Below are 22,859 nucleotides of genomic sequence, written 5' to 3' on the forward strand. Positions count from 1 at the left end.
TTGCTTGATTCCTTTCCAGAAGGCTAAAGAACAATAACATCTACTTATTATGAGAGTGTTTTGAAAAAAATTAGCAAAGCTTTAGCAGAAAGCTTCCCCAGAGAGTTCTTCTCCACCACAACAATGCTCCTGCTCATTCCTCTCATCAAACATGGGCAACCTTGTGAGCATTGGGATGGGAAATCATTAGGCATCCACTTCACAGTCCTGATTTGGCTCCTTCTGCCTTCTTTTTGTTTCCTAATCTTAAAAAGTCTTTAAAGGGAATCCATTTCTCTTCAGTTAATAATGTAAAAAAGAATGCTTTGACATGGTTAAATTCCCAGGACTCTGTGAGTTCTTTACAGATAGACTAAATGGCTGGTATCACTGCTTACCAAAGTGTCTTGACCTTGATGGATTAGGTTGAGAAATAGGTTTTTTTTTAAATTTTTATCTTTTAATTCTATTTTTTCCATAATCTTTTTGAAGTTCCCTCATACATCATATGACCTGGAACCATCTATCTTCCCAACATGGCACACAATATGATTTTCCAGATGAAAGATTACAAAGATACCTCTGTGTTGTTACATCTCCTATATACCCAGAAAGGAAACTTTAGATGGCTAAAAAGGAGTGCACATATTATAATGTTGTTCTTCTTCCAATAAGGTAATTTATAGCTTATAAGAACAGATTTTTTTTTCCCCTATGAGACTCTAAAAAACTAGCTTTATTTTGGGAGGGAGAAAAATGTGGCTGATAAACATTTTTTTTTCCTGAATTGGCCCTTGTGTCAAAAAAAAAAAAAAAAAAAAAAAAAAAAAAAAAAAAGAAGAAGAAGGTTGTTTACTCCTTCTTCAAGTTCTGTGGAGGCCAGTTGGATTCAAAGATATTAGTGTTACGAAAAGCCCTTTTAGAAGAGCACACATGAATTTAATTTATCGAGATAGGCCATTTTATGTGGAAGTTTAGTTTCTGACCTTTGTTGAAGTCACAGAAAATGATGTGGCTCAATTTTGGTGTTTAAATCAATGTGCACAAGGGCATGAATGAAAACTGGGTAGGCTGACAAGCCATGCAAACGAAAATGAAGCTATTTACCCAGGATGCCATGATCACTCTCAGCATCCAGGCACCTGAAGGAATCCTTCCCCTTCTGGCACGAGGAGCCCTCAATCAGTGGACTTCAGAGCTTTCTTGTGTTATGGGCACAGGTACTCCAATTGCAAACTGTGTGAAATTTATTTTCCTGTTATGTTTCATTTTTTCCTAAAACATTTATAACAAAAGTAATATACATCCAATTCAGAAAACTGGCAATTCTAGAAAATCACAAAGAAGAAATTCTTCATGAGTTATTCGGAGAAACATACTAGTTGATATCTTCTCAGCCTTTTTCCAATGATATAACTACTTAAAAAAAATTGAGAATATGCTAAATTGTGGTTTTATTCCCTGATTTATTTCAATATATCTTAATAATTTCCCCAGGCTATTAAATATATTTTTTGCATCAACATCATTAATATTTATAACACACAGTGGCTTATTCTTTGGATACACCACAATTAATTCAACCAATATACTTTTTTTCAGACATTCAGTCTTTTTCCATTTTTAAAAATCAAAAAGCATGTTGGGATAAATATCTTATGGGTAGACTTTTGTTCACAGCTCTGGTTAGAAGAAATTGCGAAGATAAATTCCTAGATGTGAAACTGCTAAGTCAGATGATACGCACATGTTGTAGGGATTTTGACACGTACTGTCAGGCTGTACTCCAGAGAGTTTGCACAAGTTTACACTCCCACCAGCACTATATGAGAGCACAATCTTCTAGAACCTGTATCAACACTGGCTGTGACATTAAAAACAAAGCAAAACAAAAAATAAAATTTGCCAATAGGATAGATTAAAAAACAGTATTGAGTTTCTTAAAAAAAAAAACCTTAAAATAAGACAAGTTTACTGAGATAGCATTACCTCATTTTAGCAATAAGAAACTGAGACTCAAAGCAAGTAAAATAACTTGGAAACAGGACCTATACTCAGGCTCATTTGTTGGCTCATCAGTTTAACCCAGAGTCTCCCAACTGTATGTGGGGCACACTGGTGTAATACAACTTGCTGAGCTTCTTCTTTCCTGGGTCTGCTGAGGGCCTGGGGTGGCTGGAGTCTTGAGTTGGGATGCAATCACCTGGGAGGAGCTTCCTGTGGGCTTAAAAGCACCTTCAGTTTACTCCATTATGCAAATAGCCTAATACTGCATTCCCTGAAATCGAAACAACTGTATATAATGTGGTGAGCAAGACAGGTGTGGTCCTTGTCCTGGGGGCACTGATGCTGTAGTGGTGGTCAGTTCGTGGCCAAGGCAAGCATGTGTGGCACAGCAGGGAACACGGGGCAGTCAGGGGCACCTAACCTAGTTTATGCTGGGTGGTGGACAGGGGGTGTTTCTAGGAAGAAGTGATGTGTAAACTGAGACCCGATGGATGGGTGGGAGATGGGCGGAAAGGGTGGAGAAGAGAGTTGCAGGCAGTGGGAACAGTGTGTGAGAAGGCCAAAGAGGAGAAGAATGGCAAGTTTATGTTCCACATATCTGGAGAGTAGAATGAGGGTGGGAGGTGTCAAGAGAGCACAGAAATTAGGAAGGCCACATACAGAGACCTCTGGGCAAATGCAGACTCAGTGAAGTCTTCCAGATTTTAAAAAGTGGAAGAAAATGATCAGATCTGCTTTTTAGAAGGACTACTCTGCCTGCCATGTGGAAGTCAGCAAAGAGAGACAAGCATTTGTTTAATTCACCTCACAAGAGAGGCTCAAGTTAGGCATTTTAAAGGAAGAAGAATCGTGGGCACACCACCACATAATTTTTATCAAATGCTTCGTTGAGAGAAACAGCCTTCAGCTAGCTTGTATCTTTAATCTATCTTCCAGATTTCCTAAAATGCATTGGTGGAGCACATTAGAAGCAGAGAGCGGGCCCTCCTCTCCCACTGAACGGCTCTTTGGTCTAATGACATGAGGGTGATCATGGTTTGCACTTTAAGTTCTGTTATTCTTGGCTCCACTTTGTCTCTTCTTAGTCTTCTTTTTCTGGACTATTTTGTCACATTTTACATACATTTACAAGTTACTTGAACTCTTGTTTGAAATAAGGCAGAGGAGGCCGGGCGCGGTGGCTCACGCCTGTAATCCCAGCACTTTGGGAGGCCGAGGCGGGCGGATCACGAGGTCAGGAGATCGAGACCATCCTGGCTAACACGGTGAAACCCCGTCTCTACTAAAAATACAAAAAATTAGCCGGGCGTGGTAGCGGGCGCCTGTAGTCCCAGCTACTCGGAGAGGCTGAGGCAGGAGAATGGCGTGAACCCGGGAGGCGGAGCTTGCAGTGAGCCGAGATCGCGCCACTGCACTCCAGCCTGGGCGACAGAGCGAGACTCCGTCTCAAAAAAAAAAAAAGAAAAAAAAAAAAAAAAAGAAATAAGGCAGAGGAAAAAAGTTAAATAAAGGGGTAACTAGAGGATTTTCTTTAGAATATTTGTATACAATGAGACATCAGTGAAAAAAAAGTAAAGGACTCTCTTTGGAACTGTTAAGTAGAAGGAGGACAAACAATAATAATGGTTTTGGAATAAAGAGAGAATATATCAAATAATATGTGGGTTATTAAGTTTGATTTACCATGAAATCTTTAAATATCATGGTTATATTCAGGTTGTTGAAGTTTAGCTGTTTTAATCAAGAGATCTATCTTTTAGATAGAAAAAGGTTAGAAAAGAGTGTTCATTTTTCATCTCAGTTAAACACAACTATGATTTTCTGCCTTAGTGCTCATAAAATGTGGTCAGAGCTAAATCTCAGAGATCTCAAACACTATTATGTCAAAGACTGATTTCTTGTTATTTTAGGTCAATTAGTCTATATACTCTTTCTCTTAATCATACCATTCAGACTTTGATTAAAAAAACAAACAAAAACCATCAGCTCTTCCCATTCCTAGATGGATTTTTGAAAGCATCCCAAGCCTGGAGACGCACACAGGCACACACACATACACACCTGAGTTTTCTCCTTTCATAATTTATTCAATATTTAAATTTTTTGTGGAATATGTTTTTTTTATTAGTCCTTTTACTCCTTTTTATCATTTAAATTCCTTAGCAGTTTGCTTCCAGTTCAAGTGTTACTCTGACATCTGGTTTCTAGAAGCAAGATGAGGAGAAGAAAGGCTAAGCTGGCCTTCTTGGGTGTCTCTGGGCTCAGTTACCTTAGGAAAGAGGGCCTCATTGGAATTTCTGGGTAGATCCTCCACACCATGATTCTAAGTGTGGCTCCTGGACCATCAGCATCACCTGGGAACTTGTTAGGAATCCACGTGGTCTGGAAGCTCTCTGAGATTTGATAACTACTATACCATTACCAATGTGATGCTGGTCCCCATCTGGCCAAGCTACATATGCTGAGCCAACATAAGCCGCTCCACTCCAGTGCTGACTGCGGCCGGCCTGGTTAGGTCACCCACTTTCAGTTGTCTTTCATTATATATCTCTTGGCATGTTCTAGTGGAAGAATAGAGGGCTGTGAACTAGCTCTGTTATCAATTAGCAGAGGAACTTTGGATGTATCCTTAGACTTCTGACTTGCCTGCACTATCTACTTTGTTTTAATTTAATCATACAGCTACAAGTGTTTTGATCATTAAAAGTACTTAAAGGGCAAGATGAAGCAAGTGTGGTAAAAGTCTTGATAGTTGTTGATTCTGGGCCATGAGTATGTTGAGGGTCCACTGTACTCACTCTACTATTCCATCTGTTGGGATTTTTCATAAGAAATATGTTTTAAAAATACTTTAATACTTTTTATTATTAGTGCTAAATTCTGGTTTCCTCATGGAACCATAACTAAGCATGCTGAGTAGGATCAGGTGGTCTGCATTCTAGTTCTGACTCTGAAGTTAACTAGTTATTTAAAAGTGGGTAACTTATTTAACCTCTCTGGTCCTTGGTTTCCTCAACTGAAAGGGTGTATTATGGCTCTTTCAATGGCAAGACTGAAACTTTCAAGTCAAACTTGCTTAGGTAAAAAGGCTCAATAAAAAGACAATAGGGAAGGCGGGTTTCTACTTGTTTAGCCGTGTGATCTTGAGCAAATTATTTAATCTGTTGGCCTTAGATTCTTCATCTGTAAGATGGGAGGTATTATAGAGTTGTCTTAAGAATTAAATACAATGATGTAAATAAAGCACTTAAAAAGTGCTTGTTAAATGAGCACATAGTGTTGACTTGTTCATTCATTCATTCATTCAAATTTCTCATTGCCTAGATAGCCACTATGCTAAGTGTAGCTGTACAGCAGTGAACAAAACAGCAAGAGTTTAGTCTAGAAAGGAAGACAGACCTTAAACAAACACATGTAACTACCATGAACTCTCCAATTGTAAAATCAGCTACAAGAAAGAACAGATGAAATAAGACAGAATAATTTAAATAGGAAGGACCTATTTAAATAGAGCTGGAGGGAGGGGCTGATAAACTTGCCATAAATTGTTTCCCCTGATTTATTTTGTCAGACTTATAAAGACTTATGAATACACCACTATTTTTATCTTCAATTTTAATTTTACTTACAATTTAATTTTATTATACCAAATTACAAAAAGTGGTATATTGAAAAGCTAGATTGATCACATACAAAACATGTTTTTTAAATGTTGGTGCTCTTGCACTGCTGCAACAGTAGCTGTAATGGCCTTTTATTAAGAACAGAGGAATTAATATCTCTGTGAGTGATTCTTGCTGGATTGAATTTATATAAGAACAATCTGAAATAGAGTTGAACAGGGTGTGATAATATTGCAAAAAAAGTTCTAATTTTCAACAACACAGAATAAATGTGTGAATAAGAAAAACAGCACTATTTGATGGGGGTGGGCAGAAAAAGACTAATTTTCTTGAACAAAAAAATTCTTTTATATTCATTCACTCATGCATGCAAATAGGTTCATGGTTCATGCTGAGGGTTGAATGATGATTTATTTCAAAACTCATATACAAAACTGAATTACATTTTAAATTAAGATGTCTTTCTACTGAGCATCACTGCTTGAGATTTTTCTACCTCTGCCTTTCCTGCCCAAGGCTACTGTAGAAAAGAAACTGATGGATTGAGAGTGGGGAAAAATTGGTCCACATATTTCTATGAATTATTTTTTTCTCCTTTTTAAATATAACATTGTTTTGTTTACTAAACATCAGCCCTTACATAGCTCTACGAAAGTATAATTTTCTACAGAAATTAAGAACAAATAAGAGAGAAACAAGATTTAATTTGGTGCCTATTTATTGCACTTAATAAATGTGATTTAAATTACCTGACTTTTAAATAACTTCCTGGAAAAATGTGGCCTTTCTGTTAAGTAATGTCTCAGAGAAGCCTATGAAATGTTAAGTCCAGAAAGCTTTATATTTTGAGCAGCTCTGCAGGTAATTAGTTTAGACAAAAATTAATTTCATACTTCTTGGTCATTCTTCCACAATAAATGACTTTGAAATTACAAAATAAAATATCCTTTCTTCAAAAACAAAAGAAAATGCAAAACCTTAATCAAACCAAGACAATTTAACTTTAATTTCCTGCGTAAATCCCACATTGGAGCTTGGAAATGAGTTTCTGGAGAAAGCCTCTACAGAAAACTGTTTTGAAAATGTCTCCCCAGAATCTTATTTAGGAGTTTTCTATTTCTGAACATGTCTCAAGTTATAGATATTGTAGAGTGGCAGACGACTGATGTAAATTCAGAACTTAAGGAAATTGTGAAGAAAATGAGAAAACAAAACCTATTTTAAAAGAAAATTAAATTTTAAAACATGTTTAAAAGAAATGCGAAGAATGTAAGAAGAAAATATATTTGGCATAATTACATTCAGAACGTGGAGATTGTGGTTTCACACACACAGACACCTTTTTATTTATTTATTTATTTATTTTAAGAAATGGGGTCCCATCTCTAAAAAATGCTCAAACTCTTGGTGTCAAGTGATTCTCCCACCTCAGCCTCCTGAGTAGCTGCGATTATAGGCATGCATCATGATGTTCGGTGCAGAGACTGTGGTATTATATTAATAATTTTTTTCAAGGAAGAAAACAAACCAGATCTACGCTGAATGAGTTTTGAAAGCTGACTGAAAGAATCCTGTTAATCTAGAAGGAAGAGAAGAAAGATTGCCTATAAAAGAAAAAAGAAAAAAATACCAAAATGAATCTCCCTCATTGCTGACCACTGAGATTCAGCCTTCTTATTCAGAGGGGAGTACGTGGTGATCCCTGAATTATGCTACACCAATTCATCTTAAATTAAGGGTAATTTGTACAAAGACTTAGGAATTTTTAAGGAGGAGTGATTCCTATTGTCCCAGCTATGAAAATCAGAGTTTCCAGCATTGTAGTCCAATCTCTTAGTCTGTTTTTCTAATTCCTTGAGGGCAGGGACCAACTACCGAATCCCTCCATTACTCCTGGATCCCATAACACCCAGTGCCTGCCACGTGACAGACACATACCTTTCCTTTCTCCTGATTGAGCCAGATAGTTGAATTCTCTGATCTGCCTCCTTATTTTTAATTTATAGGACTCTACTTAAAAAATAGCTTTGTTCACCTGCACCAAATAGCGTCAATGAATTTTAAAGAGTCTTTGAAAAGCTTAAATAAAACACAATTTATAAAGAATGAAGCTGGGAAATAAAACTATCCATCTCTGCTGCTTTGGAGACTGGCAGCTGCGTGCACGTGCAGCTACCCGGAGGTATAGTGCTGACCTCTTACTCCATCTCCTTACCTGCCCCTTGGGACCAGGACCTTTGGCCAGGGACCATGTTTACAAATGCAGACATCTACAAGGACCAGCCTGGCACAGCAGGCCAAACAAAAAATGCTTCTTCAGGATTTGGTCTATTGGCCATTATTTTGCCATCTCTGATCTGTTCTGTGAACGTGTCTAATTAACTGTGCATCTAGCTCCTTTGCCCTAGAATTGGCCCCCTTACCCCCTGAAACACTTCTCTCCATCTTTTGTATGGCCATCTCTTACTCATCCTCTAAGACTCAGCTTAGACATCAAAAAACTCCTCCAAGGACATTTTCTCTCTCCATTCTCACCTTCCTGAGCCCCTCCACATGGTTGGTCTCCATGTCTGTCCCCAAGCTCTCACAGCACTTCTTAGACCTCATGCTAACATGAGCTGCTGCCATGGCTGCCCATCCCCTTATGCTGTGTTTTTTCAGTGCAGTGACTTTGCACTACTCATCTTTATATTCTCTGAACTTAAGAATGGTGCCCAAATGAACCTTTACAAACCATGCAAAAGAGAGAACGCTATGGTATGACTTCCACTCATCTAACACCAACCAATGAAAACAGCATTTAATTGTGTCCCATCTTTTCACATCGTCTTATGTGAAAAGAGAGGAATCAAAGTGAAGAGACATTAGGCAAAATGACCCTAGATTATTAGTAAAAGATATTTGCTCCTAAAACATATGTTTTAATTGGCTACAAGTGATAGACTAAGTTACTATGACAGTTAACTCTTCATATTCATATTTATTAGACTATCTGGGCATTTTCCGATTATACAAAGGGAGATGAGAACAGAAGAATCCTTCATCCCTAGGAATACTGTCACAGCTCACAACGCTTGAAAATAGTCACAAATGCTTTCTTTTTTCTCATGATGAGAGAAAGGAGTGTAACTTTCAGAAAATCCCAGCAGCGTTCCTCTTGTTCAACCATTGTAATGACTAAGCATGACAATATGTACAAAAAGTTTTTGTGAACTCTTCATACCATGGTTAATAGAGAACAGTTTTATTTTAAGAACAAGTTCTCTACATTAACACCACTATTATTAAGTTGAGGCCAAATTTGTTCTTCCTGCCACTTCACTGGTTAACACTACAAAAAAAGAAATTTCTATACTTATAAAATGTTTATGTTCTTATTACATTAGCAATATATACACACCAAGAGACTAATCATAACAACCCTTAGAAACTCTGCAGAGCTTTAGCCTGGCTGGGTACCCGTCTGCTAGACTAGTGTGCCTGGGTGATGAATAATATCCACAGCTCCCCTGCAGCCCACAAAATGTTTACATTTGCTTAAGTGCTTACTGGTAAAACCCTCAGTAAATTTGAAAAATGTCTCCTGTAAAGCCCTATAATACTTAAGCTAAACCCTGTTCTTTAAGTTAATAATGCCAAATAAACAATCCATTCATTTCATTTCTAAAACTCCATCTTCATCATTCATTTCAAAACCAGGTATTGACTGACCCCAATTCCAAGTGTTTTAATTTATCCTCTCTAAATAACCTTTTGCTCTGCTCTTATCGTGCAATCTCTCCTGCTTACAGCCCACACCTAAAGCTTACATGTTATGGATCACTCTCATCTGATCCATTAAGTTGGAAAAACTAATGCTGACATGTATTATTTCCCTGTCAGCGTCACCAAGCTGGAAAATAGATAATTCAAAAGAGACATAATCAAAATACAGATGTCTCTGAAATAACAAGAAGAAAGGCCCAGTCCTGGCTCCGCCTGCAGGAAGCTTTCACTGTCCACTCTGTTCTTCTTCTTTGTCTGACTTTCCAGAGAAATTCTTGTTTGTACTGATCTATTCATTTCATTCAACACATATTTCTGGGCTGCCTTATGCTGTCTGTTAAGCATTTTATACATGTGGCTAGTTTTTCACCTAGATTATAAAACTTTGAGCATTATAAAAACAAAACTGACAGTGCTTGTACATTACAGGTGATCAATACACTCTTGATGAATTGAAGAAAATAATTATTTGATTCTAAAATATTTAAAAGAAACAGTAGGCCTTGACGTCCTTAAGAAATATTAAATTAGGATAGACCAGCAAAAAGGATATCACTAAAAATATATATATAAGATACCTTAAAAATATAAGTCTGAAGGACCTCAGGTTTGATAAAAGATGGTAGATGAACGGTGTCTACATCTCTCTGTCTTCTCTGAAAACAAGGAGAACATGAACAGAAACTCCAATTTTAACCGAACTAGGAAACACATCTCTGAAGCGAAATTAAGACTTGGTAAATATTAAGAATCTCTTTGGCTTTAATTATAACACACAGAAAGAATTTGACATAATGTGTTTGTTGAAAGTTGGGGAGGTGGATTATAGCTAGAAAGTTACAAAGCAGAATCATAGCTTTAGATACACATCTGGCCAAGTGCCATGTAAAGTCCCGTGGAAGCTGCCCTGGATCCTTCCCTTTGCCTTAAGTACTTTTGTCCTCCCATTCCCATCCCTAATGCTTAATTGTCCTTATAACCCTTTCCTTTGCCCCAGGGAAATGGAACTATGAGGCCCAAGCTGGAGCAATCAAATTTTCTCTCATAAAGATTTGGAATTGGGACAGGGAACTCAGCTGGAGGACCTAGGGGCTAAGGCTGAGGTTGCCATTTTGATATGAGTCCATTTAAGTGAAGAGTGGTTGGAAGGGCCGCCATGCAGAGAGAAAAATGCAGTGAAAGTACAGAGAAAAGCAGAGATGAATGGTGAGGCTGGAAGCTGAGCTGCAACTAGTGAAGTGGTGAGCAGGCCACCCTTTCCAGAAGTCGGCTACAAAGAGGAGAAATAGAAGAGTAACTGGATGGAGCAGCGAATTTAATAGATTTTTGTCTAAGACAGAAGGACAACCTGTCAAATATGAAGTCAGAAGAGAAGGAACCAATGAGGCAACAGGGCTGGCAGAGGTGCTGGGAGAGCCCTCAGGCCCCACAACCTCCATTCAGGCCAGCTGGTCTCCAGGTCTTACAGCACGGAAGACCATAAGACAGAAAAGGGGTCCCAAGGACCCCCGGAAACATTCCAAAATAGGTGTTAGACTCTGGCAGCTATAATCTGCTAGGGCAAAACACCTAGTTTTATCCTCCTGAGAAGAACTGAGGTATATTTTAGAAGAAATATTAGGAACGTTCACTTTCAACCACTTGTCTCCTGCTGTCCCCTCCTCTTGGCCACCCTAAAACTACTTAATCCTTTTATCCTATTAGGACCAGTGTTGCAAGCAGATATGCAGCTTCGTTAAGTAGAAGGTGTTCAAGGACACTGGCTGCCTGTGTGATATGTAAGAGGTACAGGGAAGGGAGTTACTAGTGATGATATAAAACTGGCAAAGAAATGGGCTCAGAGGTGTCAGAAACAAACTACTTGATTTGGCCTCTGCCAAGTCCCACTTACCAGTATGAGTATCCAGAATGGAAGCCGTGGGTCCCTGAGGCTGTGAGGTGGCTGCGCTGACACAGCCTAAGGAGAACAGATGCAGTGGTTTCGCTCCAAGTAATAGGGATAAACTCCATGGTGAGAAGCTGACAGCGGAGGTTAAGACAGCTCCATTGTGACCCCTCTGGAGCACTTTTCTCCAGACTTCCTCACATGTAGGAGCTCTTTAGCCAAATGCACCACGACTCTAGATTTATCCATGAGCATCTGGGATGCTTCCTAAGTGATGTGATGTACAGTGTACTCAAGTTCATCAAGTGGCCCCGAGCCATTAAAGACTCTGATAAATAATTCTATCATAAAGGCCCCAGAGCTGACATAAAAAGCAGAAAGCCACGGGGTCAAGTGTTTCCACAGGAACTACATTTGGTAAATAGAAGCTGTAAAAGGGTGTTTCTATTAACCACTTGCAATTATTGTAAGGCCACCGTCTTTTCTGGAATGGATGGTCAAAATAGCTAATAATTTCTTGTGTCCCTGGAAGTTTTAGGATGAATTTAAATAGGAGGAAAACAGGGAGACCAGTATTTTCCCAAACATGATAAGACAATCTTTTTTTTAAACTATAAGTGATACCTCAGACATATGGAGTTGGTATTTTCTTTTTTTTCCTTTTGTGTCTGCTCCCAGACTAGAACTAAACAACCAAAGTAAATGCTTGGCACACTCTCAAGGAAGCACAGCTCTGCCTTGCACCAGTGCCAGAAGCCCCTAGAACAGTGACGGAGGCAACCAGATGAAGAAGACGAGACATTCCTCTCCCAGCAGTGTGAGAGACACCTGGCGACTGCTGGCAGGAATCAGCATTTCACACAAGCAATCAACATAACTAAAACTTAAGTACTGTCCTCTGTATTCTCCTTGGGAAAATGAAACAAATGACAATGTCATTGCATTGATTTTGTTGTCATTAAATGGTATTTTAGCTATAAACATTTTCCCCTTTGATTTGCAAAAAAAAATTATAGAAAATTTCTATGTTGCTTAAAATGTAAAGGGTTTTTACTGTAACTATTTCAAAAACAGTCAATTATCTTACTATTCCTTGTTTATTACATATATTCAAGGTCACTTTCTCCATCATTTGAAACAACATAGACAAAAGGGAGCTCAGTAACAAACAGGCAAGCAGCACCAAGACTGGCACTCAAAGCTGTATTAGGACCAGATGCATTTTCAATTTCTTGAAACAGTGGAGCTGCAGTTTATTCAGTTTATTTAGGTCAGCCCTAAGGTGAAACTACATTATATTCAAAATTATCCTTTAAAATCCCCTGAACTCATCCATAAAGTACATGGAAGGTTATGTATGTACAATTCTGGAAAATAATGACTGTGTTCACTAGAGTTTGAGAATCACTCAGTTAAATTAAGAGGGAACAAAAGAAAAGCCTATATTTAGATGGCTGGGCATTCAAACCATTCTGCCTTTAAGGAGACTCTCAGTAGAGGAGAGGTGGAGAATTCTATGGGGTTCTGTTTCCCTGCGGGGTTTACTCTATTATTCTTCATGCTACAAGCATCGGCAGGCTGGCTAAACAGAAATGTATTTCTGTTGGTGCTGGCTGTGAGGATTTGACTGAACAGGGGAGCTGCACCTTCTCTGGGATTACGTTCTAATGTCACCTCTGCTCCTCTCCCTTATAATGAATTACAGGTAGACAGAGCTATAGCACTGTAACAAAGGTGAAGATACACATAGGCAATAGAGACGGGAACATTTCAGAGAAGAGTAGGCAATGGTAGCCAGCCTGAATTTTGAGCTGAGTAACAGCAGAACTTCACTTCTGCTGTGACCACCCTGGTCCAAGCTATCATCAAGTCATGGCAGGAGCTGCCCCAAGTCTCTCTCCTGGGATTCTATGGTCTATTTTACCCAGGCAGCTGAGGGGTTCTTTTAACCTAAATCTGATCACACCAGCCCCATTTGTACAACTCATTTCTGGCTTCTCCCACTGCACATGGAGTTCCAGCCCTTCTGACTTCATCTTGTGCCACCCTGCCCCTTGTTCATTATGTTCTCACCACACTGGCCTTTCTATTTATAGTGTCAGGTAGAAGCCCACTCTGGCCACCATACGTTCCCCCAGATCTCTGCATCACTCTCCTTCAGTTCTCAACTCCAATCCACTCCCTCCCAGTGCCTTCCCGCTCTGGAGTGCTCTCTCCCAATTGTTCTGTATTATCATTCTGTCTCTTTCCTTGGCACCATTGATGCCCACCTAGAATGATCTTTTAGAGCTCAACTGTTCACTGGCTAAAGTTCTACCTTCCCCACCTGACTGGAATGAAGGCAGGGATCAGGTCATGCTGGTCATATTCCAGCATTTAGCACAGAGTGTAACATCCAGAGATGCTGAGGACACAATTCTGAAAAAAGTAGTAACAATGATGACAGCAGTATCATTTACTGACGGCTTTAAAAGAACAGTCGTTTTCTCACATAACTCTATGAGGTGGAAGGCACGAACCTCATTTTATAGGCAAGGAAACAGAGCCTCAGAGAAGTTTAGTAATATGGTCAGGCTTGCATGGTGAAGCAGGCGGAGGAGCTAGGCTTTGATTCCAGGCAGTCGGACCCCAAAATCTTATGTTCTACAACATTCTATTCCCCAAGGAAAAACCAAGTGCTCTGAAAATCTAGTCTAAAACAGACCATAATTTTCAATACACAAATTTACCCATTGCAAGTGTACAGTTAGTTCTGAGTTAAAAAAAAAAAAAGGTAAACATAGCGTAACCACCACCACAATCAAGATATAGAACATATAAATTTATCTTTTCAAAAAGTTTCTTATGCCCCTCTGTAGCCAATTCCCTCCTGTCACCCCGCCCCCGCCACCCCCCACCGCCCCGTTCCCAGTAACCACTGATCTTACTTTTGTGCCTAGTTTTGGCTTTCCAAAATGTCATATAAATGGAATCATACGACATGCTGTCGTTTGTCTCTGTCTTCTTTCACTTAACGTAGTGCTTTTGAAACACACCCGTGTCACTGCACGTACCAGTGGTTTGTTCCTTTTAATTTCTGAGTAGTATTTCAGCCGTAATTTGTTTATCTATTCATCAACTGAGGGATGTTTAGGTTGTCTTTAGTGATATTTAAGCTAATATTCATATACAGATCTTTGTATGGACGTGTGTCCATGCATACATAGGAATGGGATTGTATGGTAAATTTTGTTTAAATTTATTGAAATCTGCCAAACTGTTCTTGGAATTGATTGTACCATTCTGCATTCACACTAGCAATATATGAGAGCTTCAGGTATTCCACACCCTTGTCAGCACTGCATTGTTGTTTTTAATAAATGTTAATTATGCTAATAGGTGTGTAGTGGTATCTCATTGTGTTTTTAATTTGCATTTCCCCTATGATTACTGATGTTGGAAATCTTTTGCTTATTTAACGTCTGTATTTCTTCTTTGGAGTAGGGCCTATTTAAATCTTTTACGCACTTTTTTTTTTTTTTGACAGGGTCTTGCTCTGTCACCCAGACTTGAGTGCAGTGGCATCATCTTAGCTGACTGCAACGTCTGCTTCCTGGGCTCAAGTGATCCTCCCTCCTCAGCCTCCCAAGTAGTTGGGACTACAGGCACATGCCACCATACCTAATTAAAAAAAAAAATTTTGTAAAGATGAGGTCTCACTATATTGCCCAGACTGGTCTCAAACTCCTGGGCTCAAGCAGTCCTCCTGCTTCGGCCTCCTAAAGGGCTAGGATTACAGGCGTGAGCCACTGTGCCCGGCCCCTTTTGTCTATTTTTAAGGTTGTTTTCTTAATGAGTTTAAGACTTCTTTCTATATTCTGTACATGAGTTCTTCATCATGTCTGTATTTTACAAATGTTATCTCCTACTCTGTGGCTTGTATTTTCATTTTAAGTGTCTTCTGAAGAGCAGAAGTTTTTAATTTTGATGAAGTACAGTTTATCTACTTTTCTTGCATGGTTTGTGGCTTTTGTGTTTTATCGAAGAGTCCTCTGCCGAGCCCAGTTTCACTGGGGAGCAGCCCATGTTGTCATGCTGGAAGTGGAATTCCACAGCTGATTTTGGAATACTGACCTTGTATTCTATACCCTTGCTAGATTTACTTATTACTCCTAGTAGCTTTTCTGTAGATTCCTTTGAATTTTCCACGTAAACAATCACATTGTGAAAAGAATTTCGTTTCTTTCCAATGTATGTGCCTTTTCTTTCTCTCTCTTGCCTTATTATATACTAGTCAGGAGCTCCAGAACAACACTGACCAAGGTCCAGTTCCTATAGAACAGCCTTCACAGTGTAGTCTGGTCCGTACATTTTCCTTAACCTCTTCCCAGTTTTACTTCCTCACAATTCTCCTATATACATCCTTCCCTCTACAGCTGGCCAGGTTGCCTGTTTTTATCCTTACACATATATTTTGCACTCGCATCTTTGCATCTTTGCTCACCATGTTCATCTTGCCTGACATGGTCTTTGCTTCATTCTCTACCTATCCAAAGTCTGTCTGTCTGTCAAGGTCTACAGCCTGTCTCTCTATCTTGATGTTCATTTTGTCTCTTCGCTCATTCTCCACTCCTGTCCGAATGGCCTTCTCATCGCCTTGACAGCAGATGCCATGTATTCCTTCTTTGGTATCTTTACTTCTGTATTTCTCCCACCTAGGAGGTCATTTCTTTCTCTTATCATCCATCCACCTGTCCATCCATCCATTATTAAGCATTAGCTACCTGCCAGGTATAATGGCTAGCATGCAAGCTCCACGACAGCAATAATTTTTCTGTTTTGTTCACCTCTGTAATATAGTATTGAAAATGGTGCCTAAAACTGTCCATGTGACAAGAGTATTAATACCCAGAATGTACAAGGAATTCAAACAACTCAATAGTAAAAACAAACAAACAAACAAACAAATAATGCCATTGAAATGTGGGCAAATGACATGACATTTTTTGAAAGAAGACATGCATGGTGGCTCATGCCTGTAATCCCAGCACTTTGGGAGGCCAAGACAGAAAGATCACTTGAGGCCAGGAGTTTGAGACCAGCCTGGGCAACATAGTGAGACACTGTGTCTACAAAAAATTTAAAAACAAAATTAGCTGGGTGTGTTGGCTCGCACTTGTAATCCCAGCACTTTAGGAGGCCGAGGCAGGAGAAACGCTTGAGCCCAGGAGTTTGAAACCGGCCACACAAAGTAAAAAAAAAATTACCTAGGCCCAGTGACTGGCACCTGTAATTCCAGCTACTTGGGAGGCTGAGGTGGGAGGATCACGAGTTCTGGAGGTTAAGGGTGCAGTGAGCCATAGTCCTGCCACTGCACTCCAGCCTAAGTAACAGAGCAAGACCTGTCTCAAAAAAAAAGAAAAAGAAAAAGAAAAAAAGAAGACATACGAATAGCCAAAAGGTATATGAAAAAATGCTCAACATCACTAATCATCAGAGGAATGCAAATTAAAACCATACTGAGATATCATTTTACCCCAGTCAGAAGAGCTATTGTTATCATAAAAAGACAAAAAATGAAGATGTTGATGAGGATGCAGAGGAAAGGGAACTCTTACACACGGTTGACGGGGCATGTAAATTAGTATAGCCTCTATGGAAAATAGTATGGCGATCTCCCAAAGAACTAAAAATAGAACTACCATTTGATCCAGCAATCCCACTACTGAGTATCTACCCAAAAGGAAAGAAATCAACATAAATCAAAAAGATACCTGTACTCGTGTTTATTATAGTACTTTTCATCACAGCAAAGATATGTGTTTTGTCTTAAATATGTTTGGTGAAACAGTGATCACTTACGGAAGACCTATCTGCCAGTTGAGTGGAAGACAGATGGAAGGAGGGTTAGGAAGAAGGCAGAGAAGTCAGCTGGGATGTGCTGTAATAACCCACGCAAAACTGATGATGGGCTGAAGCTAAAGCACTGAGGTGAGAGGGCACAGATTCCAGGGTAAATCAGGGGGTTGAAAAGACACAATTTGTTGAGTAATCAGATGAAGGAGATAACAGAAAAGGAGTGTCTAGGATGGCTTATAGGTGCCTGACTTTGGAACATAAATTAAGGTATTAAGGAAAAAGATTTGGGAAAGATAGTGAATTGGGGTGAATACACACAAAATGTGAGCTGCCTGCAGGGGCAGCCCAATAGATTTTCAGAGGAACTAGGCTCAGAAAAGCAATCTGGGTTGGAGGTACAGACAGTGTGGAGTGTAGCAAATGCAGAGAAGTGAGATGAGGAGGAGATTAAGGACCACCAAACTAGAGTAGGTGGAGGAGGAAGGAACAGAAACAAGAGCTCAGCAGGGAACAGGCAGAATGGCTTATTTCTTACTCAACCTCTGGTTCTCAGCTTCAAGACGCATTCCCTGAGAAGTAATCCTTGGTCTCCTCAGTTTGAGGTAGATACTTCTCTTTGTGCTCCCACGTCACACTGGGCCTGTCCTTGTAGTATTTAGCACATTACACACATATGAGGTGCTTCATGACTCAGAACCCCACAAGACACAGAAGTGTGCCTTAGTCACCACTGCACCTCCAGGGTCGAGCACCATGCCTGGCTGGCATGTACACTAAAAAAACACATTTGTTGAGTGAAATGTACCTTTGACAACACTTAGTGTCCTTTTAATGCACGTGTGTTGCCATCTCCTCGACATGATTCCAAGAGAATGAAGACCATGTTATTTACCTCTCTGCAACCTTGGGAACTAGCACGCTTTTCTACATAGACAACACTCCACAAAAGTGTTCCGATGATGATAGTATGAGGGAAAGGTTCAATAACCCACCACTCTACTTTCCACTGAGTAGTTTTTGCCTACCAACTTAATCATAATGGAAACACAGTTTTCACTCTGAGTTTGCTTATTCAGCATGTGTTTTTGCTTACTTCTCCCCATCCTTTGAAAATAACTTGAATTTCTTTTTTATGTTATTAGCTGACAAGTATTATATTTTAAAGCAAATTTTAAAAAGACATTCAAATTCTGTAAACAACTCTATATTTCTCTATAGTTTTAAACCTCTTCCCTAACAATGTACTTTTATTTACATGATTTTAGTGATCTTATTATTATATCCATAATAATGTTATGAGATGAACAGGTTAGAATTCTTCTTTTCTCTGAGACAGGATTTCACTCTGTTCCCCAGGCTGGAGTACAGTGGTGCAATCATAGCTCACTGTAACCTCCAAATGCAGGGCTCAAGCAATCCTCCTGCCTCAGCCTCCCAAAATGGGGTCTGCATTTTCTTCTAGGTTGACCATTAACAAACTTAATGTCCATCAATGGGCAATGGCTAAGTAATAAAAAAATCTATTGTATGGAATATTATATACAGCTAAAAATTGTATGATGAGGATCTGTATATACTAACTTGGAAAGAGATCCACAATACATTATCATTTGAAAAAAGACAAATTAATAAACAATGAGCTCATCACAATTCCTTTTTTTATAAAAGGAGAAAAATTCTCTTTTTGAGTTTGCAAGGAGAATAGGGAAGATTTTGACATCTTGATTTCACTCAGTTTTTTTTTTTTTTTTGAGATGGAGTCTCGCTCTGTTGCCCAGGCTGGAGTGCAGTGGCATGATCTCGGCTCACCGCAACCTCTGCCTCCTGAGTTCAAGCGATTCTCCTGCCTCAGCCTCCTGAGTAGCTAGGATTACAGGCGCCTGCCACCACGCCCGGCTAATTTTTTTGTATTTTTAGTAGAGACGGGGTTTCTCCATGTTGGTCAGGCTGGTCTCGAACTCCCGACCTCAGGTGATCTACCCACCTAGGCCTCCCAAAGTGCTGGGATTACAGGCATGAGCCACCGCACCCAGCCTGAAGACAGGTTTTATTTTGGGCAACATTCAAGATTATTTGGAGTCAAATTTGATTAATAAGGTAAAGATCAAATTTTGCAATATAATTATTTTGAAAAATACAGTTATGCTACTATAAATTTATAAGATCTGCTTTGTGTGAATCATGAATGAGATGTGAAGGTCATTCCCAATTTCACATTTTCTTTTTTTTTTGAGACGGAGTCTTGCTCTGTCACCCAGGCTGGAGTGCAGTGGTGCGATCTTGGCTTACTCCAAGCTCTGCCTCCTGGGTTCACGCCATTCTCCTGCCTCAGCCTCCCGAGTAGCTGGGACTACAGGCGCCCGCCGCCATGCTTGGCTAATTTTTTGTATTTTTAGTAGAGACGGGGTTTCATCGTGTTAGCCAGGATGGTCTGGATCGCCTGACCTCGTGATCCACCCGCCTGGGTCTCCCAAAGTGCGGGGATTATAGGCGTGAGCCACCGCGCCCGGCCTCAACTTCACATTTTCAAAAATATGTGTAGCATTGAAATCACATCTGTTGCATTCAAAATATGCACACTTAGAGGCTAATATACTCTTTACTCAATACTAGCATTTTATTAAAAACTTGTTTTATTGGCCGGCTGTGGTGGCTCACGCCTGTAATCCCAGCACTTTGGGAGGCCGAGGTGGGCGGATCACGAGGTCAGGAGATCGAGACCATCCTGGCTAACACGGTGAAACCCTGTCTCTACTAAAAAAAAAATACAAAAAATTAGCCGGGCATGGTGGCGGACGCCTGTAGTCTCAGCTACTTGGGAGGCTGAGGCAGGAGAACGGCGTGAACCCGGAAGGCAGAGCTTGCAGTGAGCAGAGAACATGCCACTGCACTCCAGCCTGGGTGACAGAGCGAGACTCCGTCTCAAAAACAAAAACAAACAAACAAAAAAATTTGTTTTATTAAATTGTTTCTAGTATCAGCATTTCTAATACCACTCATGGTGCCTGCCTGTATGATGGCATACCTGTTGGGCAACAAAGACCTCAATGTGCTTCGAAGTTTGAATGCCCAAGTACTTAATGCATATGTACTTAATATTTTTCATAGAACGCCAATTTTTTAAAATTTTCTTTTTTTTGAAAAAGCAGATGATGTGGAGAAAGCACAAAAACAAGGACAATTGGAAACTCCTGGAAAACTGCCCAGTCACCCAACGAAAAAGTCTTGGAAAATCCCTATGTCACCTGACCAATTCCTCCTGACTGTTAGCGCCCTGCAGCAAGCCCATAATTCCAGGGAATTTGCCTATCCCTGTAGGCCCCAAACAGAAATTACTGATGTCTGGGGACCTTCAATTTCATACCCAAGGAAGGTCTTGAATTTCAAAGGAAAATCAATCCAACGTGCAGTTGATCAGTTGAGATTGAGCAATCCTCCTATGGATGTGAAACGAACCAGTATTCCCCTTGAAATCCAGAAACTGCAGCCCAACTTGAAGATCTCTTTGCACAGTCCTAGAGTCCAGTCCACCATACCCCAGCCCATGATTATCCGCTCCAGGTTCTCTGGCAGCTTAAAGGGTGGAGACCAAGTGACCAGTTCAATTGAAAGGCCTGTGTGCAGTATGGGTCCCCTGACCAGTATGCAGGTCATTAAACCAAACCACATGCTAGCTCCACAAGTGGGCACAGCCACCCTGTCTCTTAAGAAAGAACGGCCTCGCATCTATACATCCCTTGATCCTTTTAGAGTGAACACTGAGTTTGTGCTGTTGACCGTGAAGGAGGAGAAGGAGCACCAGGAAGCCAAGATGAAGGAATATCAGGCCAGGGAGTCCACTGGAGTGGTTGATCCAGGAAAAGCCAGCAAAGCTGCATGGATCAGGAAGATCAAAGGCCTGCCTATTGATAATTTCACGAAGCAAGGGAAAACAGCGGCCCCTGAACTTGGACAAAATGTATTCATCTAAACCAGCCTTGGGAAATTACAATGTTTTACAATAAACAGAAAGCCAAGCGGATGTTGCTATTTGGCCTTTTTTTTTTTTTTTTGACTGTTTCTTCCTGGTAATTAATGTGGGAACTCCCAATTATCTTCCTCTGAGCCAAATATTTGATATCATCAAAATAAGAAAACAGAAGGAGGTTGGGCGAGATTAGCATCTGTAGTCCCACTGAAAACAATTTAGTGAGCATTAGGAAAGCCCAGTTTCATTGATGGGGGATGGGGAGATGATCACTGGAAATTAGATACCATTCATCACTACCAATTTAGTGCTATTAGTTCTTCTGGCAAATGAAGTTATGGGATTATATCAGGGTAATGCATTGGAGTTTTCTGGTATTTTTGCACAGAAGCCTGATGAAACCCATTAAGAATTTAAAAGGGGAAGCCCTCAGTGGGGTTGACCTGTTGCATCTGACAACATTGAGCTTTTCCTTCTCAGGGCTAACTCCTAAGGAAGAGAATTAGCATATTTATCCTCTGTACAAAGAGGGCCAGTAACATCAAGTGCATTGAGGTTTCTGCTTAAACCTTTGGACTATGGTGCAGGGACCAGGTACTTTAGAAGAGTGCAGCCCACTACAAGAGCTATGGCCCATTAGAAAGTTCAAGCCTTGACCAGGTGCGGTGGCTCACGCCTGTAGTCCCAGCACTTTGGGAGACTGAGGCGGGTGGCTCACCTGAGATCAGGAGTTTGATACCAGCCTGACCATCGTGGTGAAACCTCGTTTCTACTAAAAATACAAAATTAGCTTTAAAAATTAGCTATTAAAAATTAAAAGACGATAATGAATTCAAACACAATGCCTTAAAAAACCAAAAACTACGAAAAACAACACAAAACTCCACAGCACTGAGTGGACCACTGAAAACCTGCCATGGGCAGGCTGGACGTACAGGCCCCAAATTTGTCAGCTTTTCATCTCCAAGGGCACGAATGCAATTGTGCTGCCGAAATGTCTCGCCTTTGAGAAACGCGTGTGTGTGTTTTCCCCCTTTCATTATTAGAATATTAGGTTTTAAATGGCACTGGCAAACAGCCACATAAAATTTGTGATTTTAATAGAATCCCTTCAATTAAGGAAACGTGCAAATACCACTATGCCAACAGCAGTCTGACTCGGCCAGACAGATAGGATATTGTCATCATCACCGCTTCAAAGATGACTTAACGCCCCTTAATTTCACATCCTTTGTTCAGGCAAGATCACAGCATGAGCGGCTGGACTTAAAACTGTAATAAGTATAACGTCTCCCATTTACTAGATACTTACACTGTAAGGAAACCATTATCACCCCCACTTTACAACGACGAAAGAAGTACATAAAGGTTGGTGATATGATTGGCAATAGAGTTCCCAGGCGCCTAAGCTCCAGGGCGCAAGGTCTCAACTCCTGGAGTCTAAGTTTATACCTCCCATAATAATACCGTCCATTAGTTACTCTAGAGTCCTCCTGCCTTGTTTTTCTTAACGTTTTACTTCTCTGCAAGAACATATTTTAAAAAGTTGCTTCTACAATTTAAAGTACAAAAGTAATACTGTACAGGAGTAAGTCTTTGTAAAATATTTAAAGAAAATTATATTATACAATAAAACCCCGCCCCCCTGCATTCGGGGCAGCAACGCTGGGGGAACGACTTTAGAATTTGCATTGGGTGGACAGCAAATACTTCCGTAAAACAGACCATGAAGCTTTCCACTTGGAGCCCACTGTGGCCCCAATGCCTTTCCCTTTCACTCCTGCTCCAGGCTCCG

At 40.1% G+C, this 22,859-nt stretch overlaps 1 protein-coding gene across 1 annotated transcript; it reads left to right on the forward strand.

Moving 5' to 3' along the window:
- Positions 1-773: 773 nt before the first annotated feature.
- LOC107969043 (F-box/WD repeat-containing protein 10-like) lies at positions 774-21,117 on the forward strand. The gene is made up of 2 exons (XM_024350684.2): positions 774-17,229; positions 20,247-21,117. The coding sequence occupies exon 2, from the start codon at positions 20,336-20,338 to the stop codon at positions 21,065-21,067; it is 732 nt and encodes a 243-aa protein (XP_024206452.2). The 5' UTR covers positions 774-17,229; positions 20,247-20,335; the 3' UTR covers positions 21,068-21,117.
- The last annotated feature ends 1,742 nt before the right edge of the window (positions 21,118-22,859 follow it).

This window comes from Pan troglodytes, chromosome 19 (genome assembly GCF_028858775.2).
Source record: "Pan troglodytes isolate AG18354 chromosome 19, NHGRI_mPanTro3-v2.0_pri, whole genome shotgun sequence".
In the NCBI taxonomy this organism is placed as follows: Eukaryota; Metazoa; Chordata; class Mammalia; order Primates; family Hominidae; genus Pan; species Pan troglodytes.